The sequence below is a fragment of the Felis catus genome, chromosome B1 (assembly GCF_018350175.1).
Source record: "Felis catus isolate Fca126 chromosome B1, F.catus_Fca126_mat1.0, whole genome shotgun sequence".
In the NCBI taxonomy this organism is placed as follows: Eukaryota; Metazoa; Chordata; class Mammalia; order Carnivora; family Felidae; genus Felis; species Felis catus.
The window spans coordinates 172900332-172924929 of NC_058371.1; the positions used below are offsets into that span (position 1 = coordinate 172900332).

General features: G+C 40.8%; 1 protein-coding gene across 2 annotated transcripts in view; it reads right to left on the reverse strand.

The window, feature by feature from the left end:
- Positions 1–313: 313 nt before the first annotated feature.
- KLF3 (Kruppel like factor 3) overlaps positions 314–24598 on the reverse strand; it is a 34770-nt gene continuing 10485 nt past the window's right edge. For both annotated transcript variants that reach the window (XM_023253201.2, XM_006931169.5), the window contains exons 2-6: positions 20223–20318; positions 12339–12825; positions 11511–11661; positions 6373–6533; positions 314–4332 (exon numbers count right to left, since the gene is read on the reverse strand). In XM_023253201.2, coding sequence (XP_023108969.1) covers positions 4151–4332; positions 6373–6533; positions 11511–11661; positions 12339–12825; positions 20223–20279 — 1038 coding nt within the window. In that variant the 5' untranslated portion in view covers positions 20280–20318 and the 3' untranslated portion in view covers positions 314–4150. The remainder of the gene's footprint in view (positions 4333–6372; positions 6534–11510; positions 11662–12338; positions 12826–20222; positions 20319–24598) is intronic.

Sequence of the window (24598 nt, forward strand, 5' to 3'; positions counted from 1 at the left end):
GTCATAGACAAAAAAATATTCCAAGAATGCAGCAAGTAAGTTTGTGGATTCGTGGTGGGTTGTCTACAAGTTTATGGTTTGAAGATTCCCTGTTGCAGAAGACTTTCCTACCAGAAAACCAGGGACATACCTTCAGAGCTAAGTTCACTCATTCAGTTCATCTTCCCATTAGATTGATTTTTCTTCCCTGCAACAACAATTGCCTATCAAAGAACGATTCACTTTGAACTTTCTAAGTGATGTCTCTTACATGTCACATTGCTAAGTTTTGCTCTTAGGGGTCACTGTATGTATAGTAATCACATGATCTCACTTAATATTCTGATGGTTTTATTAACAAGTATATAATACATATATTGCATACTGTATATAGTATATGAGGACTGTACAGTACAAATTTATGTTCACAGTTTGACATGACAAAATGTCATTACTGAATTCCCATCGGACTACAGAGTAGAAACAGAGAAGGTACATTAAACATTCACATCTTTAGTAAGAAAGATTACCAAAATGTTTCAGTATTTGCAAGTATACTAACGCATGCTAAAAACCTTTACCCATTCAGTCTTATTAGCTTATAAAATATATTACACTTTATTAAAAATTTCTGCATAGTTTATACAAGTATTAAAGTACTGTAAATGTAATAATCCTGCTATAGTTGCAGGTATGGTTTAAGAGATGCTAAGCAGAAAGATTACTTTGACCCTCTAACACTAAGTACATAACAGCAAAAAAAAAAAAAAGTGCTAGTATTTGTAAAACGTAATATTATTGTAGCCCTCGTTTAATGCATGTAAAATGGCTTTGTAAATGTATTAAGTGAATTTGCGATCATTTAGAAACTGTTAACCTTGACCAAGAAGAGAATAAAGACAACTCTGAGCAACTTCATGTATAACAGCAATTCCTTCAAGATGACTGTATATTTTCAAACCAAATTATTTTAAAATCTTAGATCTTTGAGATTGTCTTTAAAACAATCTAATCAGGAATGACGTGCAGATATACAGTATCAGCAATAAAGTCTTTCAAATTCCACATTAGTGCAACACTGATAGTGCAGATGGGTGTTTAATAAAATATACATTTACATCTACAGTTCCCTATAAATCTGTTCCAAGGCTCTTGAAACTTCCACGTATTTAGCATTTCCTTAGTTGAACACAGCTATGCTAACACATTCTCCATACCAGGTGATTTAGAATGTTAATGCCCATTTATGGTGTAGATTCACATTTTAGAACTCTAAAATATGATGGATTCAGCCTTAAACTTTCTGACTTCCCCAAGACGACACTTGGACAATAATCAAAAGAAACTCCAACAGAATTTATACAACACTAACCTCATGTTTACAGATCATTCGCATCAATTTAAAATATTGCAATTAAAACCACCTTTGATAGTAACATGGCACATCATTAAAACCACATGTTGAAGGGCATCTTATCCTGTATTTGAGGTCTTCCACAATAACAGCTAAAAATGTCTAAGAGACTAAATTTCTCAACTATCATAGTAAATACAAATATATATATAAAAAAAGAAAAATTTGGTTAAGAGCCAATTGGTAACTAAAGTATGCAGACCAGCATGGGAACAGAGAATGGCTTCTCTGGGTTGCCTTTTCTTTCAGAGTTAAAATGGATCTGTTAATGAACTGTTACCACAATCTAAGCAAGCTGAATAGTCATGTAATAGTCTTTGCAGGGTCTTGCTTGCTCTTTTGAAGAAAATTTAAATATGCCATAACAAACACATCAGATTTCATGAGAACCTACGAAGCTTTCTATTAACTGGACTCTCACACTCAAAGCTAATTATTCAAAGATGATCGACTCTACCCTTTCTTGCCTTTTTTCCCCCTACCTTCTCTATGGGTTGGAACACATAATCTGGTTATCTCCATTAAACAAAAAAGTTCCTTGCATTCCAACTTGATTCTTCAGTGTGTTGTACAAGAATCACTTCTAGAAACAAACACTTTGGCATGAATGTGACAAAGCATTTACAGTACAGACAATACCTACTTTCCCAAGAGCCATTTTTATCTTTCAATTCATGTCATAGTTGCAACAACACAAACAAAAAAAAAAAAGCCCAATTAGGATGTTTTAATATTCTAAACAAATTCTGCAGTGCTTACAAAAAAAAAAAAAAAAAAAGAGAGAGAGAGAGAGAGAGAATCACAACCAAGTGCCAAGAAGGTAACAAATTACTTTGTGTCTCTCCACATTTTCTTTCAGCTGGTTCAGAGGGCTGATGAGTGGGATCTCTCAGGTACACAGTCCCTACAACTAACTTTTATTAACATAGCGCCGTCAAAGTAAGCTCCCCACGTGATTTGCAGGCCTCCAGAATCACTCATTCACTGATGTTTTAAAAACAGTTGAACAATGTATTCCTCCCAGTTAAGGTTGTGTTGGATCCTGAGTCGCGCCTGGGCTGAATCTTTAGGATTCCATTCTCTCTTCTCTTCCATCCTTTATCGAGGGGTGAAGGCGCATTTCGTTGTATGCACCCACATTTGACCACCGTCGCCCACTTTCTTCAAATTGAGGACCAGTGACATTTCTATGCATGAATTATTTTTATTGGCATTTAGACTATGGTGCTCAAAAGCCAGCTTTTGAAAACAAAAACAAAAACAAAAAACTTCCCCCAAATAATGGCGCTATTTATCTTTAATAACATAAACACGAGTCATTTTCAGCTTCTTCTGACGGGATACTTGACAATGATTGATTTCCAGCTCCTTAACAGTAAATGCTTGGGAATTTTTGAGCTATTAATATGCGAATCCCTGAACTGTGGTTTTCTTTATTTTTCAGAAATCTGTCCCCCGAATGAAGGTATGTGTGCTTCACAACTAGGTATATTTACAAATAGTGTCACTCGGGTCTTAAATTGAATGAATCTACTACAGCGTTAGCAGATCCTTATTTATGATATGTATCACAAACACAAATGACGGCCACCTTGGCACCTGACAGTTCACACAGAAGAGCTTCTGTATAAAAGCTGTATGATTCATTTGATATGGGAATACAGTTACTGCTCAGTGTTTTCCCTGTTTGCAAAAAACCCTGTGAATAGGTTGGGTAAAAGAAAGGCCATCATCCATACTCTTATCTGAAAGATTTTTCTTACCATTACTGGGCAAATATTTTTGTGTCCCTACTATCAAATGCTTGATGATCCACATTAAGGACAGCAGAGGAATGGAGACAGGTGCACGGACAACCCCATCAGCATCTGGCTCTGCTTCTGCACAGCCAAACACAGAGACGGCCGCTCTGGGAGAGCACTGCACAGCTAACCACACGATGAAACCTCACTGAACGAAAAGCCCCGGCCCAGGAGGAATGGCCGGCTTCCTCCTTTGCCCCCGCTGCTTCTCCCCTGATGAATGCCCCTTCGTTCAGGCTCTGTGCCATCCAAGTATAGCATCCAGCCTTTAACTGGCAGACATCACCGACCTAAATCAGCAACTCTGGCTCACCTCCAGGGGTGGAGAGGCCTCCTTACTAGCTGCAGGCACAAAGGAGTATAAGGGACTTAATTTAGATGAAGTGATAAATCCAAGTTGACAAGCAGGATTTGTGAAGGACAATGGACAAGTTGACTGTCCTACCTGAAATCTTGCTGCACTTCTAGGTAATCTGAGGAAAGGGTCCACCCTTCTTGCTGGCGAGCACAAAATACGATCACAGGGCACAGAGGTATGAACGTCCCTGGCAAGGACTAGCAGGCTGGATACTGTATTTCTAATACATTTACTTTGACATTCTTTTGAGAAATACATGGAGGAACCGACAATTGGTTATTTTAAGTTTACATGTTCCCTTGTTCTCATTACATTAAACGTATCTGTAAGAAGGGTTTGCTTAGCATCCCCGGAAAAAAAAAAAAAAAAAAAAAAAGTGTTCACATTCTTTAGGTCTGACCCGTGGTAAGGAGAGGAGGATTAGAGAATATCTACTACTGACCATATGGAAGCTTGAATGATATAAATTCAGAGATTCAGGCCAGCTGAATCAAAATTAAAACGTACATGTAAAAAATGAGTTAGATAATGGGAAGGAGGACAGAGAGAGAGAGCCGGGAGAACGGGGAGCCACGTTGAGGCAGGGGACGGAGGCATTCAAACTAGCATGTGGCGTTTCCTATGTAGGGCAAGGTGGTCAGAACGGGAGAAGCTTCGGTCACAGTCTGGGCACTGGAAAGGTTTGATTCCAGTGTGTTTTCGGAAATGTCTTGTTAGTTCATCAGACCGAGCAAACTTCCATGTGCATCCTTCCCAAGTACATTTGTAGGGTTTTTCTCCTGCAAAAAGGAAAAACGAAAAGAGCTTATTTTTTCTGAGGGCAAAAGGCTATTAATTAGTAAAAATAGTGAAGCTAAGATTTTTGAGCTAAAACTCTTGGCAAATAGTATCTCCAAGGTAAGTTCATCTAAAAAAAAAAAAAGTGGGCAGCGGAGAAGGATGGGATTTTAAGAGTTCTTAAAGCATAAAGCCACTGAAATCCATTCTGAGGAGCTAGCAAATAATTTTGGTTTTGCCCTCAAGGGCAGGGATGGGTACCTTAGGAAACAGCTGGTGATCTGTATTTGTTTATCTCCAAGTCTTAAAGCTACCGAGGTGCTTAGTTATACTCAGTGCTAGCGTTTGTGGGATTTTTCTTACTATTTCAACAGTTTCCTAAAAATGAGAAGCCTCTATCAACCAAAATATCTGGCAGCGATTTCAACATCTTCTCTTTTGTTTCATCGACTGCAATTATGCCTAAGTATAATGCTCTAATTCAGACATACTAAAAACACAGTAATTCCTTCCTGCCCTGTCAGAAGCCGGGTTTCTCCAGCCCTGTCCTGTGGGATAATGGTAACAGGCAGCTGAGGAACAGGAGACCCTTGGGGGAAATCTTAGGGAGAGCCAGTACGAAGGCCCTTACAAATGAAAAGTATTGTTCGTGGCAATCTTACATGTTAATGGGCAAATGGGCATCACCACAAATTAATTCCCATTTACTATCCCTTGTTCTCTAGACATTTTAAGGATTGACATCCCTTGGTATTTCAATGAGATATTCAGAAAGAATTGTATTGTCTGCTTTGCTTCACTGAATACAAACGCTGAGGTATGTTTCCTGCATCTAAATTCTTACTCAAATATTCAATGTCTTTTTAATCTTAGGTTGGAAATTTGTAATGTCTACCTGTAGGGTCCCATTAATGCCCTGGGGATGCTTTTACTAGTTTTCTTGTAGTTTCTCTGAACACAAGGCTATCGCCCTCAGTTCCCTCTGTAATTATACCGCGACAAAGCCCAAGAACTCAGTGGTACACAAGCCGACTTCCCCTCTGCTTTCTCTCTCCCGGGGAGTCACTGAAAACTTTACTTCCACACCACCGGCACTTTCCTTCCCCTTTCTCTTCCAAATCCCAAATTCTCCCTTTTTGTAAACATTCCCAATACAAATGACTCACAGAAGGCTCAAAAACAAACAAACAAACTACATGCTGAGTTAAGGAAATGTACACAGGGGACCACTGCTGTTATACTAGAATTTCACACTGAAGGGTTTGAGGTTAGGTCAGATGAGGCCTATTATAAACATTAAGGACCAATACTGACTGCAATTAATCAGGCGGTGTAAATCGTTTGTGTATGGGTTCCTTAAGATGTTTTGCTTACAAAATGTTCAAGAGCAAACGCAAGTTTTATGTTTTCTTCACCCATATGATGAGTTTTTGTAAGATCCGGCTGCATGGTCGATAGTCAATACTGGACAGAATAAAAAAGACCCTAGAACAAATACGCAGGCAACAGCACAGAAGTTCCCTCAGTTTTAGGAAGACACACAGATCACCCAAATATCTTTACTTTTCTTTCTTTCAACAAGTCTTCCATTTGAATTCCATTTCTGTAAACTGCTACATTTGTTTGTTCTGCATAAAAAACTGGGTTTTGCCATTGTGAATCCGATGATGGGCAACACTGATTAAATGATGGCCCATATGAAGGCCACATCCTTGATGAGACAGGCCCATGGTTAAGAGTACTTTTCTCTCTGCTCCCGCAGCCTTTCCATCCCTCTCTCTGTCCCTTAAACGCAGAGTACAGAACTCCACTGTTACAGAATTAACCTTTAATCTACTGTAACTTATTACAAAAATAAACCCTTCATCACAAGGCTCATCTTTCACGATGAGCAGAGACATCTGTAGACAACTCTGCTAACTTTCAAGACGCCTGGAACAATTTCAGTATAATAACCTCTGAGAGCTAGAACGTTTGTTCTTGACGTTCCATTTTAATATTTCTTAAGAAGCAAGATGGAGTGAGTCTTATATTCCCGATACCTGTGTGTGTTCTTCTGTGCGCTTTCAAGTGGGAGCTTTTAGTATACACCTTGTTGCATCCGTCATAGTCACACCTGTGTATCCTCCGCTTCCTCTGGGTGTCCGGAGATTCCACAGGTAAAGGTCTCTTCCCCGGTTGCACTATGACTGAAGGGTGATTCCTATGAAAGCCAATGTTAAACGTAAAACATTGAGTGAAAGGCTCTTCCTTTTCTTCCGTCTACCAAAGGCATTAACGACACTAGGCAAAAACAAACAAACAAAAAAACCCAACGAAATAAATAAAAGGAAATTAGCGGATCAACCCAAGAAGCACTGCTATATTCATTCAACAAACATTGAGTGAGCACCTACCATGAGCCAGGCACTGTGCTTGGCACCCGGACACAAAGATGAATAAAAACAGGGTTCCTGCCCTCGAGGAGCTCACACTCTAGGGGGAGACAGACATGTAGATAAGTAATGACAGTAAGAAGGGTTAGGTGCTATGCTAGAGGGAGATGGAGGAGCTAGGAGAGTCTCTTTCCCTCAGTAAAAGGTTGCCTATTTATAGTAGCTTGTGGCACTAAGTGATGCTCAGCACTGCGAATGTCTTTTCGCAGGCTGTCCTGATTTTCATCACTGTCCTTTAGGGAAAAATGAAAAAGGTCGAATTCCCAAATCTCAGGCAATGCCTACTGTATCTACATTTTATCCTTTACCTAATTGGCATTTCGCTTCTCTCAAAGATGACCAATTCACATTTGAGTTTCAAATTCTGGCCCTTCAAAAAAAAAAAAAAAAAAAAAAACCAGAAAGAAAAAGAAAATAATAATGATAATAACAGCACTGCTGTTTTCACCACCTCAAACCTTTACTGGTACTGTTATTCCTGCCTGAGGGAGAATTTGGGTGCAGCGCTAGCAGTCAGGCAAGGAAGTGTCTCAGTCCTGACAATGGCTCCCAAGTGCAGCCCCAGGCTCTCACGGGACCTGGCGTCTCCCTGCCTTCCTGCGGCCGCTCACCCAGACCCACTCCTGCGTCGGCTCACCTTTCCAGGGTGGCTTTGAAATCAAATCATGTCCAACACCATTGCTCTAAACTTTCTCTTTTTCTCAAGGAATCTGGTGGAGAGAAGAGGCAGATGGGGAAGAGCTGGGGAAAGTCTGTAAAGCTTTCTCAGGCTTCCTCTGCTGATTAATGTCAGTAATTAAAAAATTCTAATCTATTCATTTGCCTTCCTAACGACTAATTACTTGATACATTACAAGCTGATGGAACTGGCCTCCAACAGTAATGAAAGACTCGTCTTATAAATTTGAATCCAAAGTTCTTAAAATGTTCCAAATAACCCATGAATTTTCTGTACAAGCGTGGACGAGGAGAGAGGGAATCTGATGAGCGTAAATGCTCAAGCTTGTGAAATTCAAAAAGGATGATAAAATTTCGCCAGAAAAATCAAAAGGGAGCTCCTGAAATGAAACTTGCTCTCATCTTGGTAAAAATCTGAATACATGTTCCTTATCAGTAACTTTTCCAGGCATGCTAAGAAGTAAGTGGAAAAAGAATAAAAGGGGCATTGATTTTAAGTGATTTTACTTATTCCTCACATCTATTAGTAGCAAAGAAAACTGTCAGTTTTGAGTATCACTTTACCTTCCTACCTTGATGTTTAGTGGGAGCAATACAGAAGGATAAAATAGCCAAGTTCAGATACATGGAAAAGTGAACATGAACTAGTGGGGGAGGGCAGGGGGACAAGGACTTCAATTATATAGATGTACAAACAGAGAAAATAGAGAAGTGACAGGTCTATGGACACGTTGCGTTTATAAAGCTAAATTATTAATTTAAAATCCTTCAATAAAAAGAAGAGTTGTCAGTTTATTTTATTTCTGACTTTCAACCTTAATGCCGTTGATTGAAACGTTTCATCTTCATTAAGAAAACTTCAGGAAATAAAATGCTGGGGGGAAAAGCTGAATGGTTGGTTAATTTGTATCTCCTATGCCTCTGGGATACTGAGGGAGTATCCCAGGTGACTTTGGAAGTCTCTCCCCATTATTAGATTTTATGGGTTGGGAATGTGTCTAACAGTTTCTGTGCACTGGTTTTGTCTGCCTTTTCCAGCTCATTTTGCATACAAAGGTACATTACAAGGCTGTGTGCTCCAACATCAAATCCCAGCTCTGTCACTGCGAGTCCCTGTGACCCCGGGCAAGGTATTCTCCCTGTGCCTCCCTGTAGAATGGGGACGATGATAATAATGTGATCTAGGAAGTTGCGGGTAATGTATACAACACACTGCAGGATAACATCTGTTCCAGATGTAAATCTACTAAATATTATGGTTAATTACTGTTACTATTTTGAGGTTCAGAAACCCAATTGCAAACTTTGCCCCTACGGCTGTTGAATCTCGCGAAGAGTTCTTTTGGGATGTCCCCACACCACAAAGGGAAATCTCTGCTCAAGCTGACATCTACCTTGAAAGGTGGCATCATTCACGCCCCATTTCTAAAGAGCCAGATACTGGTGCAGGCAGGGGTTGGAGGGCAGGGTCTATAGAACTCACTCTTTCTGTACTCCCCACTTTTAAAGACGCTGTTTGGGATCCTTACAACCAAGAAATAAGAACAGCCATTACGTATCAGATACCTGGTCATTGTTTTGAGTTAAGCCAACCCCCTCTTAAGTTTGCTAGAAGTCACACACAATTACATGGGGGAAATCTGACCCTCAAGCTCTTCACTCTAAATACACTTCACATATGTAAAGATAAAAAAAAAAAAAAAAAAAGGAAGCTGATAGCCATTTGAGTGCCTTTAAAAATAATTCTAAAGCTGTAACTCTATGTCCAAGCAAATGGGTTTCCAAACTGCACTTTGTATTCCACCTTTGGCAAGGAAGGGTTTCAGAAGGCAAATATTATCGGGCCTGCCTCACTGCAATGGGACTAGGCACTTGGTTTCAATCGATTCTTTCCTGGCTAGCTGGTTTCCTATGTGGGCTGCTACTGGGCACACTCCAAGACATTACTTAATCACATCTGTGAGAGAACTGCTTAAAGACTACACGTCCCAGTTGTGGCTAATCTGTTGAATTTCTTGAGGAGCAAAATGCATTCTTGGGTCAGCATTAACATAAGCATATTACTCATTAATCATTAAAGGCCACTGAGCTTGAGATCGGCAAAAGAATCTTAACTTAAAATGAGAAAAAATATTTTCTTTCAGTAGCAGAATACAGCCTTCAAGTATTTTTCTTCTGTAATGTTTTACAATGTAATTCATAATGACCTCGACTTTGGGATAACCCTTCTTCAGTCAATGGATTCCTCTCTCTTGGGCACGTGGCTTTATTTAGTTTTACAGCATCTTTTTCATCACTTGTGCAGGAACAATGACACGTGCAAGTCATGTTGCCAGTTAACTTGCCAGAGACACCTGGCATCATAAAAAAGAAAAAAAAAAAAAAAGGAGGTAACTCAGTCTAGAAGATGTGTCTATTATGGCTAGTCCTTCTGTGTTCCCTTTCACCTGAGAGCAGGGGTGGGATGCACTGGTTAGATATGGACAACGTGGCAGGAAGAGCAGTCATCTGGTGACAGGAGGTCAAACCCAGGCCCCCCTGCTGTTCACAGTATGATTATAAGGCGAGTTATCTCATGTCTTGGCTCATCAGTTCTCCATTTGCTCTGACTCCCACATGCTTGTTATGGGGGAATGAAATAACTCCTTTGAAAACATCTGGGAAAGTTTCATGGGGGGCGGGGGCATTATGCAATTGTGAAAGGTAATAATGTACAAGTCCATCAGACACACTCTCTCCCTGCTGATGTGGCTGGTCATAGGATTCCATTCTCTTCTTCCCCTATCAGGGAGTAAAGGCCAACTACCTCCTCCCCCCAAATAACTACGATTTGGTACAATGGGCAATTAACGTGACCTACTACGAAGGCACCTACTTGGGTTGACTGTGGATAGAACTAGAATATGTTTTAAGTTCCAGAAAATAGCTGTTTGAAAGCCAGAGAATTCACATTCTGTTGCAGAATTAACTGTGTAAGGGAGAGGGGAAAGGATGACGTAGAAAGGTGGGCAGAACATTGTTTCAAGTTGGAAAAAAGTGATATGGGAGAAAGAAGATGGAAGGGTCCCAGAGGAAACAATAACTGTTGCCTTTGTACTAGGAAGCTGGTCATTAAATCCAACCTTGAAAGAGCCATAACACAAGACAATTACAAGAAAAATAATTATAATCAATAATGCAAATAAAGAGGAAACAAGGCAAGATTAAGTGACAAGCCCAAGGTCATACATATGGTGGAGAGCAGAGCTGGGATCCAAGATGTCCAATCCAAAGGTCACCTTCTTAGCTACTACAAACACAGCCTCCAGTGTAATCACTGGTAGAAGGCAAGGATATCTATTGTTGCAAATCCCATCAATGATGCCATTTAACTTGTGTATGACGCCACCACATTATAGCGAGTTAGACCTAACACAAACTACAGTTCAGTGCTTGGATGTAGACTGATACAGAAACCTTCCTACTGGACGGCAGTTCTGAAGCAGACTGAACATTCCAAGGGCAGATGTGATTTTCAAACACCAGAGATAGTGGGTGGGTTACTCCAATGCTTAACTTCTCTGAGCTACATGGGCAACTTTCTGTTGCCACCACTATTCCCAGGCCTTTTTTGGAGTGACTCCTTTGGGCTTGTGATGCCCCTTCGTAGAAACAGTATTAGAAGTGACAATTGGAAGGACGATGTATGTCCTATAAAGTTTTCATGATCCAACCTTAAGTAGACTATCTGGAATACCAAATTCAATCCACATGGGGATTAAGATTATGGGAAACCTATGTACAGTCTGGAAGGATTTAAAAAAAAAAGGATAAAAATGATTTACATGACAAAGTGGCAAAATCACGAGTGACCGATTCACTGCAAACTTGACGTAAATGTTATAAGACAGTCCATATAGTGGGACACACTGTCTTCGGAGATTTTCCCGTTTTCCCAGTGGCGGCCCCCTACTGCGAGGTGTCCCTGGCAATCCACACCACACCCTGAGTTGGAAGCCTGCACTTCCATTCCAGGTCCCAAGATGCACGCTGCTACGCCAATGTCGGGTAGACCTGAACATACTTACTCTTGCAACAGTGCTTGCGGGGGGGACACTGAGTTCATTAAAGGGGGTGACATTTCTTCAGGATAATAATCTGTCCTCTGTGGTTCAATCCCAGGTTCTATTTTAATTTTTTTCTGTAATATAGGCTTCTCATAGGATTCAATTACAGGTACTAAAAAATAAAAATAGAAAAGTCACTCCATGTACAATTTACCAATTTCAGCTTTTAAAAGTTTAGTGCACAGCTTCTACCTACAACGCTGATGTGTGGAGTATCTGTTTGCCTTTAGCAAAATTATGGCAGAAACAAATCTGCGGGGTGTGTTTCCCCTGACAACCACTCTGGCAGCAAGTGGCATGCATAGGAAGCTGGACTTTGAGCACATCAGCCCCCAAATGGTTCTTCCTTAGGAATTTGCGTTATCACCTCTTAACCCCATAGTCTTCTGCCTCCAAACAGCCAGTAAACGAGGCGGCTTTTAGTAACCTTTAGTTATCACCATGATCAAAGGCATTTATTAAATTAATGTCTTTTTTGGTTGGCATTCAATGAAGCAAAACATAAAGTCGGGATCTTTAGTATCTCAAAGTTGACAATTACGCAGTAAAAGTAACCATTTCATGGCATTCATTAAACAGCCTGATTCTTGGGAGCTCTTCCAGTATCAACACTTGCCCCCCCCCTCCCCCAACAAAAGGAAACGCCTCAGGCGGGCAGGCTCTAAGGGGAATGGCTCCTTGAAGAGTACAGGGGCGCTGTCGCTGCCTCCTCTGTGACCCCCACAGAACCGGTGGGCGCAGACCCCAATGCTAGGCGGGAGCCGCGGAGCTGTCCCCAGTGGCGGTTACCTTGCATGCTGCTATTTGAGTTTTCCATCTCCTCCGACAAGGAGACCATGAGCGGCTGCTGGAGGTGGCTGGTGTACATGAAGGGGACCGGCTGCACCACGACGGGCTGGATGACGGGCAGGATCCCGGGGCTGCGGATGCCGTGCCGGGACAGGGCGGCGGCCATCACCGGGGGCATGGACAGCGGCACGCCGAAGGGCTGCACGCCGGGGGGAGGCGGCGAGTACTTCTTCATCGGTGGGCTGGAAGAAGGCATGCTCAGGCCAGGCGAGGCTCTCCGGTGCGAGGGCTGGAACTTCAGTGAGGAAGGAGAATTCCCCGCAGAGGGCGGCGAACTCCGCTTGTTCACGGTCAGGTCCACTGGCTCCATCTGCATCCCATGAGACAGGGCCTCTGGGGTCTGGAAGAACTTATCAGGTAACGGCGTGGAGTAGATGACTCCGTACTTGTTGGGCTTCATTGATTCCATGTAATTAGATGGGTATGACTATTGGGAAGGAGAAACAGAAACGTACGAGCAGTGACACAGGTGCATTCGCCTGAAACATGAACTAAGACGAAAATGTGCAAGAAGGTGCTCTCAGTTACATGGACCTCCACAAGCGGTTTACATTTAGATACCAATCCTTGAAAACGCTAGGAGGGGGCTGGTCTAGTAAACTTTAAGGTTAATGGGATAACCATGAAAAACCTCACATTTAATTCTAAGATGTTTCCCATGTCAAATGTTAAGGTTGAGGTTGACACCCGGCAAAATTCTGAAACAGGTTATAAACAGAAGACTCGTGGGCCTTTATCGGGAGAAGTTCCGTGTTGGGATTCACCAACAACCAGCCAAGCCAATGAACCTCGTTGCTTTGCTGATGGGGCTTCTGGGTCGGCAGGAAATGCTTTCCATCCTTCACCTCAGCAGGGCATTTACAGTCTCACGACACACTTGTGTATAATATGGAGAAACAGCTGCACAGTAGTACCTTTGGGGGCAGGGGGCTTTAGCTGGTGACCAACCATGACTAGGGTGACCACAGTCCTGGTTTTCCCGGGATGGTCTGTGGTCTGGTTTTAGCAGTAATAGCCCTACATCCCAGGAGACACTGCAGTCTCAGGCAATCAGGATGGTCAGTCATCCTCCCCACCTATATTTTGAAGGTCACCCACCACAGCGTAATCGTATCCATGGCCCCAACGCATTCAATGGTCTTATTCCAACAGTTTGAATGAAGCTGAAGGTGACCTGATTTCCAAATTTGTGCGTGACACAGAACTATAAGAAACAGCTAATATGACACAAACAAGGTCCCGTGATGCTTGAAGTGACTTTGACTTGCACACAAACCAAGGCCCAGTGTCTGCACCTCTATACCTTGCTACCACCTCATCAAAAGAGGATGATCAATGGTCTGTTTCCTCCAAAAAACTAAGGTCTGTCTTACAATTGACCTAATTTATCTTTAAATACCTTTCTCTCTTATGGATTCAGAATAATGGAATATTACCAACTTTAAATACAAATCAATCTTAATCATTGCATACTATGGGTGTGGTCCTTGGCCAGGGAATTCACTAGAGTTACTTTTAAAAAAAATGTTTTTTAAAGTTTATCTATTGATATTTTGAGAGAGAGAGAGAGCACCAGCTGGGGAGGGACACAGAGAGAGAGAATCCCAAGCAGGCTCCACACCATCAGTGCAGAGCCTGACACAGGGCTCAATCTCATGAACCATGAGATCACTGCCTGAGCTGAGATCAAGAGTCGGACACTTAAGCGACTGAGCCACCCAGGCACCCCTACAAGAATTACTTCTATTCCTTAACTAAACTTGAAAAAAGTCTTTGTTGTTGGATGCTTTTTAAAAAATTAAACTCAATATAAGCTATTTCCTTTACTCGTAGGTATTTTAGGGAAGCTGAAATTTTTAGTGATAACATGTCAAGTCCATCTGCAGAAAACTACTTGTATTTGAATATTGTATAGTGAAAGTGATCAGCAACATGCTATGCCTCTCTTCCAGCTCTAAAAGCCTATGCATTCCAGATTCTGAGGCAGTACCAGCTCATGACGCAACCAAGAAAACCCACCAATGGAGCTTAAATGCATGATAAATTTCTGGGTTACCCCAGTCCCCCAGTGGCCACTATTGTGAGTAATAAATAATTGTGGGTCAGCAGTGGTGTTTTTTGTTTTTGTTTTTTTTTTTTTTAACTGGGATTACTATCGAGATCACATCCTTTCCTTTCTGGGACTCCACAAGTGAAATCTCCACCTGGCTATGCATCAGAATCCCCAGAGCCGCTTCTAAAACTCCCTTCTCCTGGGCAGCATGGGACCTGGCAGTATTTATCTTTATCTGCTTTTGAAGTCAGTTTCTCATAGTTAAGATTATGTGTTTTGTTCTTCTGTCCCTTCTTTATCCCTGCCAACGCAATCTCTGTAATCTCGTAGAGCAGTGATTCTTGCAGTATGGTGCACGTCTCTCTGGGGGTACCGAAGATACTTCGAGAATACACAAAAAATACACAGTGCTTTAAAATGGTTACGTGTTTATTTAAATGCGCAAGAAAAAAAAACTTTTTTTACAGTAGTGATATAAACTTCCTTTTCAGAAAAAATTTATTACGTTAAAAAAAGCAATTCTACAAAAAAGAGGGCAAGAAAAATTACTAAATATTAAAAGTGCAGGTGCCACGAGGATATGGCAAAACTTGTCAAGGTGACATTGAACACCCATATCCTAGGAGGTCGTGAGGTTAAAATTAAAATTGGATTCAATGAGATAAGGAGCTTAACACACACTGTGGTGCTCGAAGTCCCTTCTCTTTCTAGACAAGGAGTTGCACTATAATGGATTTGAACTTCCCAATCAGGGCTTCTCAAACTTTACTGTGCACGAAGTCACCAGACGATCTTGTTAAAATGCAGATTCTGAATTTCTGGGGAGTGGCCCTAGGTGCATAGACCCCTTTTGAACAGCACGGCTGTAAATGATAAAGAGATACAGAATAAAACCACCAATTTCTAGTATGAAAATTTGGTAAATCATTCAAATACAATTTAAAAGAGGAAAGAATTTTCACTGATAATACTGCTTAAAAATAAGGATGTGGAAGGATATACAATCAGGAAATGCAAAACATGTAAGTGGTTGTCTTTAAAGACAGCTTTGAGTTAGGTATCAAGAATCAAAAGGGGAAACGATCAAAAGGGTTCTTTAGAACCAGGCACACATAAGTCCACCAAAGGTGAGAGACCCAAACATGCAGCCATAATAATATTAAATACATTTACATTTAAATATTAAAATAAAGAACGTTAAGAGGCACAGATTCACTAACAGGAAAAAAAAAAAAAAGAAAAGAAAAGAAAACAAATTCTAGCATGTACAATAAGGGTTTGAAGACATAATTAAATACAGGGGGGAAACGATTTCTTCTGGCTCTCAAGGTTAACATGCCTTCTATAAATCTCAAAAGGGCAAAAGTTCTGGTGCTAGGGACAAAAATTTAGGAAGCGGAAAGCATTTTCCCGATTGTTTCTACTCACCAAAATGTAGCTGCTCCCATATTTTCAGCCCTATTCTTCAAAGACCTCCCTATGACCTAGATTTTAATGCCAAGTTATTGGCAGTTAAATAGAAAGCAAAATGAGGACACACTTGTATTGCTGTCATTGCTGGGTTTTTTTCTAACTGTGAGGTGAGTTTAAGGAAAGTAGGAATTTAGAACCTGGGAGATTTGCAAATTTAATAATATTCTCAGGTTTCTCAAGCCATAAAAAAAAAAAAAAGAGAAAGCCATACATAAAGCCCAGTTTTAGCAACATGATGCACATTTCTGCTGAGTATGCTCTCCAGTGAATGCCCCCCCACTCCGTCCCCCATTCCGATGTGATGGGCGGTGTTTGCAAGGCTATGGGGCCAAAAGGAGGAGGGTACACATTTGGATACACAACAGAGTACACAATTAACTATCTCCAGTCTGACTGCCTTGTAAAAGGGTTAAGAAATGTGGTTTCTCAAACCATCTCACTAGAAAATTCCTTAGCAATGTTCATCAGAACCTTCTATAGGACGTGTGTGCTTCAGTTATTTGGGTGGAGCACACAAGCTACTACAATCAGCCTGCAGCAATCTGGTTCTCCACAGCCTAAGGACCCATCCAGGGCTTGCTGTGGGTGTGTGCCTTAACTGAGTACACCCTGGTAATAGCTGCTTCTGCTCTGTTCCAGACCTTTGCAGTCTTCTAACAAAGCAGTGCAAGTAAGTGCCGCACTAGCACCAAATCCAAATAGGAGGCAAGTGCTGATGAAGTAGAAAAGGCTCCTCTGGCCACTGATGGACACCCAATGCCCGAGTGCAGACTGCTCACCCAAGGATGCCTGATATGCTGGAGCAGAGCAGCCTGCAGACCAGACTCTGGCAAGGGTCTCTAGGACCTTCTGGCCCTCACTAGGGGTGGCCGTGGTTGTACTGTCTGAGTTGTAACTGACATTCACGTGTTCAAGCCGCACACCACATGTAATTCATTTGAGGATCGCTTCCTCTCATTGGAATGAGAGATGAGGGTCTGGCACAGGTGCTCACCAAACACTTGATGAATGAATGAAGTGAATTAATGCACCCTCTGAGCAAGTTTTTACTACTGTCAAGACTAAGGAAAGTATCAGTTCTTTTGATTCTCCAAAATAATGATTTTAATTGTGACGGGGATAAAGGCACAGGGTTTGGATGATTTTTCAAAGCTATCACTGTACTTAAGTGAGAATTTCAGTCATTTCTTATTTTATGGGGAATGGTTTTGGTGAGTTTTCCATCCCAAGACAGTTTAAGTGGATGGGGTGACTGCACGAAACATGGATGGAGTCTCTATTTCACTGCTCATTCATATGAAAAAAAAGAGTGAATATCCGTGACAGGGCAATGGCAAGTCAAAGGAATCTTCATACCAAGGGTGGGGTTCCCAGTGCAAGAAGGCGTGGTGCGTGTATAAACAGACACTCTGGAAACAGCAAATGTCATACCCTTCTATGCAAACAAAAGTAGAAAGCTCTCTTTCTACCAGGCTCAGAAAAGTCATGTGTTTCTGTTGGAACAGAACAGAGGCACTACTGATTTTAAGTACTTCTCAACCTGGAAGGAGTCTGTTAGAGGGACAATTTTCATTACAAGAAAAAAACAAAAAACAAACAAACAAACCCAAAACACTTCCTTTCTTCAAAACTAATCTTCCTATAGGGATAAAATATGAAAATACTTTTTAAAACTTTGTCTTCTTTCTCACTTCCTGAATTAAATTAATTTTCAACCTTCTTTGAAAGTGTACTCAAATGCTTTCAAGAAAGCAATTTCTTTTACATGTGCATTCTATATTCACATGCTACCTCGTATTCTATATGTGATCATCTCCAATTTTACAAATTAAAAAGAAAAGAGGCTCCAGGAGCTGCTGGTGGTTTGCCAACATTGCATCGATAGTAAGTAGCAGAATACAGCACAGGGTGGGTTTCTACTCTGTTCCCCATTCTTGCAAATTTTAATAGGGCAATCCAAAAACTTAGTGTTTGCCTCCAAGCACAAGGTTTATTAGCAGAGGACGGCATTGAAGGCTTCTATTTCACTAAGAGAGAAATGACACTTCCTTACTTTCTCTAAACTGTAGCAAAATGCCAAATAGGTAATCAGCCTTCAGGTCAAAGGTGGAATTAAAAAAAAAAAAAAAAAAAGGAATAAAGGAATAATAAATTAGGTTTAGCACACTCCACCTACAGAGGCAGGAGAGATAAAATTTGAAGATTCCAGAGTGGAAACAAAAGCTTTTTACTTAACTTTGTTAACTAAGATAATAACAACATCCCACTCCCCAAATGTTTCCACTAACTGAGGTTTTGCTGAAGCAGGAAAAAGAAATTTCATTGTAAGGACTGACACTAACTTTTGGTGAAATGATCTAATTAAATTCTCTAAGTGCTAGCTGAAAGTTGAAAACTAGAGACCATTAATTGCAAATTTCCTTCTACATATTTTAACTTCATATATTTATGTAAGTTACAGCATTAGAAGTGTAACTGTTACTTCAAATTCATTTTATTTCCTTTTTTTTCAGCCAAGTGCATTTCCTTACACTTAATTATCTCACACCAACTTAGCAATGTGGATCTTCATTTGAGCTTTAAATTGGCTCTTGAGCCATATTTTCATGCTTGATTAAAAGCATGGGAAGTATACTGAATATTAAATGCATCAAAGATGGTTCTGCATCATTTATAAAATTAATCATCTTCTCCAGTACTAAAAACCTATTCATATTTCAAGGATATAATTAATAGGGAAATTTTACACCTCAATTTTCCTCCAATGTGATCATGCAATAGTTTGGTGTAAGGGGTTGATGAATACGGGGACAGCACGAAATAACATCAGAAGTCAATTTACTTTTTTGATTAATGAAGTTCTCACTGCTCGGTTATTATCACATTCAGACACTTGGTTATCCAGTTATCATGCTGGAATGTAAATGTTATTTCCTTAAAGCCACTTGGACCTAACTTTTCATTGTACACAGTGGTAAACACTTCACTGGCTTAGTAATATCCATGGCAACTCAGTTCCAAGGGCCTCCAAGTGACCCCTGTGTCTTGTATAAACATTTTTGGCAGGAGCCTCGGCAGCCGATGCATAAGGATGATCTAATTTTGCAAGCGTGTCATTACCAACCTTCAGATACACAACGCAGGCCAAGTTTTTCCCCTTGTGACTATTTTCCAAGCCATGGAAGAAAAGAGCAAGGCACAGTGGGAGCACTGTCTTGTTACTTCATATTCACTCAACCAGATCACCGTAGGTGGACGCCACCCCCTGACTCGAAGTCCTTGGACCCCTTTCTGTCCTTGTCCGTGCCCCATGTTCACAGCACCAGGGCTCTACCTATGGAAACACCTGGCCAAACTCCTAGCCACCTGCGGGGAGAAGCATCTAGATGGGCCGGGCCCACAGAGGGCTAGCTTAGCACAAAGGTGTTGAAAGACACACGGAACAAGATTCCCTCCCAGCCAGACTCTCCCAAGTGGAAAGGAATCCCGTTCTCCCCGCCAAGTTCTCTCCTTCGCTAGCTTCTCCTCAGCCATCTCATACAGTCACAGCTCAGCATAGCTGCTGTCATAGGTTTTTAAGTAAATCTTTTTATTCTGAATGCATTTACATGCAGGAATGAGGACTTTTTTTTTTTAGGTTTCATCTTTTTAAATCAGCTCTGTGAAGGACATGCTGAACACCAAATGAGACAAACTGGAATATTTTTTTTCTTCCTGTATTAAAAAAAGGACATTCACAAACATTTTAAAGAAAATATTCTTTCTATATAATTGGGGTGATCTTCAATAAAAAAAAACACCTCAAAATAATCATGTTCTTGATGCAGATTTCTTATAAAAGTACATTCGAAAATTGCTTCCTAACCATGATAAACATTGAGTACAGGATTTTTCTTCTTTTTTAATGTCCCCAGATCCACATTAATTTTTAAAAATCAGTCTGGCTGAACTTTTTTTGGCTGAAACCAATAATCCCGAGAGCCCAAACTAAAAAGCTGGTAACTGAGGAGTTTCTGTAAGTCTACTTCTGTCATGACCAGATTCGCCTATGACCCAAGTTCGGTGCGATCACACCCTGAGGAGCATTGGGCACAGGTCTTGAGATGTGGATCTCATTTATACAAGGGCGCACGGTTGCTGGGGGGTATTTGCTCCACTTACTCCCTGAGGCTTTGAGAAAAGTTTGTTCACCAAATGCCTGTCAAGTGATGAGTAACTTTAAGGAATAACACAACACACAATAATGTTCTTGCCACTTGGAATAGATAAGAAGAGGTGTTCAATTTTGGAAAACTTACCACGGAGACAGGGTCCATGGCCTCTTGCTTGACAGGGACTGGGTCAAACATGAGCATTCTTTTAGTTAAGCTTTCTAGGGTGCTCTGGTGTTTGGCCTAGAAAACAAAACAAGGTGTCCAAATAAATCCCAAGGTTACCTTAATATAAACCAGTAAAAATAAAACATAATATTCCTCAAGCCCCTTCTCTGCTCCTTCCTCTCCCCTAGCCCCGGAATGGCTGGAATTTATTTTCCTTACCTATGAAAGATGCCATTTTACATAATTAAAACCAGATTCCATGGTCATAAGTAGATGAGAGCCAACTGGCATTTCTAACTCAAATACATAAACCCTGACATTTCTGGAACAATACGTACAGCCCCTTCTGAGCAACAAAGCTTGCTTAAGACTGCTGTACAACTCAACAGAAGTTCACATCACATATGAATGTGAAACATTTTTCCTTATGTTCATTACAGAAAACTCAAGAAAAAACCAAGACAACCAAAAGAAAACCTAGAACCAATCATCGATATCTTTGTTTTTATCCTTCCAAACTCTCTTTTTAAAAGGATTGTAATATGCATGCTCATAATTTCACTTGACAACTGACTGGGCAAATGTTTTTCTGTAAGTGTGGTTCCGTACCATCAAATTCCGTGTGCCACTGTGCGAACAGATCAGGTTATTTATATTATCCCTTTCTGTTGGGCAGTTAGGTTGCTTCTAAATTTTCGCCATTATGGATGGCAGTGTCTTCATACTCATGTCCTGCACATTCTTAAATGGGGTAAATTTTACGTAGGGGAATTCTTGGATGAGAAGCACGTATATTTTCCAAACCATTTGATGTATCATCCAGGAAAACTGCTCTACTATTCCCACAGATAAAATAGAACCCATTTCCCAACATGCCCACCTGCAATGTGTATTACCACTTAAAAAAATAAAAACTGCTAGTTTGTTTCAAAACGGCAAACTATTTATATTCGAAATTGATGTGATTATTCAAGTTGAATCTTCTCCATCTTTACGTAGCACCTGCATGTCTCCTCGAGTGAAATGCCTATATTCAGGTCTCGAGCCGCCCCCCCAGCCCCCCTGCCCATTGTTTTCTAAGCACGTTTCACACATGAAGACTGTTAGTCTGTATTCACTCCAATTCCTCATTAGGAAATAAGCCAATCTTTAGCCTGATGTAAAGGAAATGTCCATCTTAATCTTGTCTGGCCTTACTCTTCTCTTCTACTGTTATGCTCCTATTATCCCTTCCCTCCTGTGTTCTGTACTGGTTCACTTCGGCACTAATCGACATCAAGCCAACCCCTTCCCCACAAGACAAGATATTCAGTCTGCTCAACATACAACTGCATTCCATAGCTTTTGGAATCACTGCCTGGCTACTACCCAGATCTTCAACAACCTGCTTCAGGCACCTACTATTCAAATTTGGTTTAAGGGTTCAGAGCTTTGGTTAAAGGCAAGATCTTTATTGGACCACTTTGGTTCGGGTCGAAAAGTGAATTAAGTTCCGGACTGCATTCTACCTGAAAAAGCTGCAGAAGTCTCTAGTTCTAGGTTACTTCCTGTATTTCCGTGTTAAAACTCCCCATTCCCACCCCAACTTCCACGACAGCGGTCCTGTAGTGCGTCATATCCATGCACGCTGCATTATACTAAGAAACCTTCACGTACAATTATAAAAGTAATACTGTGCATTCTTAGTGCTCCCTTGCTCTGTTGAAGAAACACTGTTCTGGGTCTCATGACAACACGTGAGTCTCATCGTTAACTCAACATAAGGCTCTGACTTCGAATTTTATTTTCCTGCATCACAGTATGTATTATAATCTGTGAACACAATTTAATACCAGGCTGCTCAAATCAATGGTGCTAATACCCTCTTATGTGTGCCAGCAAAAACAAACCCCAACAGCCAGTGAAAAATGGATGATTTCATAATGAAGGATGAAAACCCCTTTTGTGTCTTAGGATCTATTATTAACCAGTTCCCAGCCTCGCAGCTGCAGAGATGGATAGGGTTCTAAGAATCGCTGTCCAGTGCCTCGCAGTGGAAACAAAGGATGTGAGATCTCCTGCTTACATCAATGAGGTCAGGTAATTCAGCAGCCCTGACCCTTGGCTGGCCACCCCTCCCCCAAGCCTTTTAAATTTAATTTACTCTTAGGGATTCATCCACTCTACTAGAGGGTATTCTCGATGAGAATCCTTCTAAATAAAAGCACTCTTCTTCTCAGGTGCACAGTGAAAAAGCCCTGTTCTCCAGATTCAAGCAGGAGATGTGCCTGAGACCTGCCATAGGACTTAGACCTGCCATAGGACAACCCTTCTCCCATGTTAAAATGTAGATGACCCCTCCTTTACCTGTAATGTTTTAGGAAGATCAAATGAAATTTAAAGCAAAACATAACTCTTTGTGCTGTGAATAGTTTCTACCAACAAATACGTACACAGGTTTTGGATACACACGCTGCATACATGATACTAAATCTGTTGCTTCCAACTTCTGGAGCAATGCCAAGTATTTGCCTCTTTGCTGAGAGACCTGGCCTTAGAGATCTGTCCCCTCCACCCTTAAAAAAACTCACACTGAATTTAGTTCAAAAGTGACTAGCTGCCTACATCCTGCCTGAGGTCACATGAGACCTTGTCACTTCCCAGCTGTACTACTGCAATAGCTTCCCAGCACGTGCACGCCTCAGGGTACCTTACCCTCTTGACTACCAGCTAAGAGCACACAATGGCATCAGGAGACGGACTCTGGGTCAAATTCTAATGCCACCATTTAGCTCATAAAGCCTTAAATGACGTTTCCTACTGCCCACAGCAGTGACGACCAAATCCATTTAGAAGTGAATGACACATTAGCCTACTATATCTCTTATCATTTCAAGACATTATACAAATCACTGGCATTTTCAATTTTTACCTTTTATCTAAATTTAAGGAAATTAATGCTTCATGAGACTTGTAATCATGAGAAAAAAGTCTCGCAGAAAGCATGTGCCCTAATGAAACTGGTTTATCTTATTAAAAAATAATTGTAAAGGTATGCTTATTTGTTGAGAACTGTACCTCAAGAGTAACTCAATCGCCGGCCAAGGGCTATTTCTCATTATAGAAGTATTTCAGCTAGTAAATGAAAAATGAGTGGTAGAATTAGAATATCTCATTTTGAAACTCCTAGCTGACCAAGGCATCGCTGGACAATAAAAATCTGTGCAGAATTCGAGTATCACTGCAAACAGAAGGAAACTCACTCACCGTTCCATCTACATGTCTAACTAACACTCTGCTCCCAATTTGGTTGTTTCTAAAATGACTGACTATACTTTCAGTGGTAGCTACAGGATATGGAACAAGAGAAGGTGAGGGACACACAAAGAAAATGGAACACTCTGAACTGTTCACAAGACAGCCCTTCCTGGGAGGGGCGGTGGGATGGGACAACTTCACACACATCTCTGTGCCAATTTTTAAATGTATTACTTCTATAATTAAAACTTTTAATAGAAACAAGAGAGGGAAGCTAAACTAGAAAGAAACCAAATTTAGGAAGAGAATCAAACACATTAACACAAATCGGGCTTCTGTTTATTGATTTTCAGGAAAACTTATACTTTGTAACTATTGTGCCTATCTCTGAAGAGACCACTTTTGCTACTGGCATTGACCTTGTCTTTGGATTTTGGTCTAGAATCGGAAGAATGACTGCAATGTCTCCAAGGTGCCTTCCGTAGAACTGAGAAGTAGTTTATGCACTGAAAGAATTAGAACTTAGTGGCTTTTGTTACACATGGGCACCTCATGTACCGGGGATACAGCCCTCCTTAGAAAAGAAGGCTAAGTAAAACGCAAATGCTGTAGGAAATCTAGTTCACCAACACTGACCGCAGTCTTAAGTAGAACCAGTAGGTGGCGCACTACAACAGGTATTAGAGGCCAAGGACGAAGGAAGTAAAATGAGTTTGCCAACCTCAGGGTCTTTAAACCTAGTGGGTTTTAAGCAGGCCCAGGAATTCTGGTAACCATTTTATGTAGGTATCCCAGAGATGAGGAGCCCCAAATGTGGTTCTGTTTTTTTCTAACAACTATTTTCCAATCATTAATACATTTCCATCTTAGCTGAATTTAACTTGCCAAAATCATTTTCCATAACTGGAACAATGTCATCTTCCTTGTTTTATTTTGCTGGGAAGGGCTGATACAACTGAATTTTCTCCCAAAAGGAAGAAAAAGATTTCCCTTCACTCTCTCTACTTACACTTTGGACTTTTCAGAAGTCAAAATAAGGGCCAGATTTTTGCCAAAATGAAAGAATGTGTGATTTATGTATTTAAAAGCTTTGGTGAATCCATTTACATAGTTTCAGA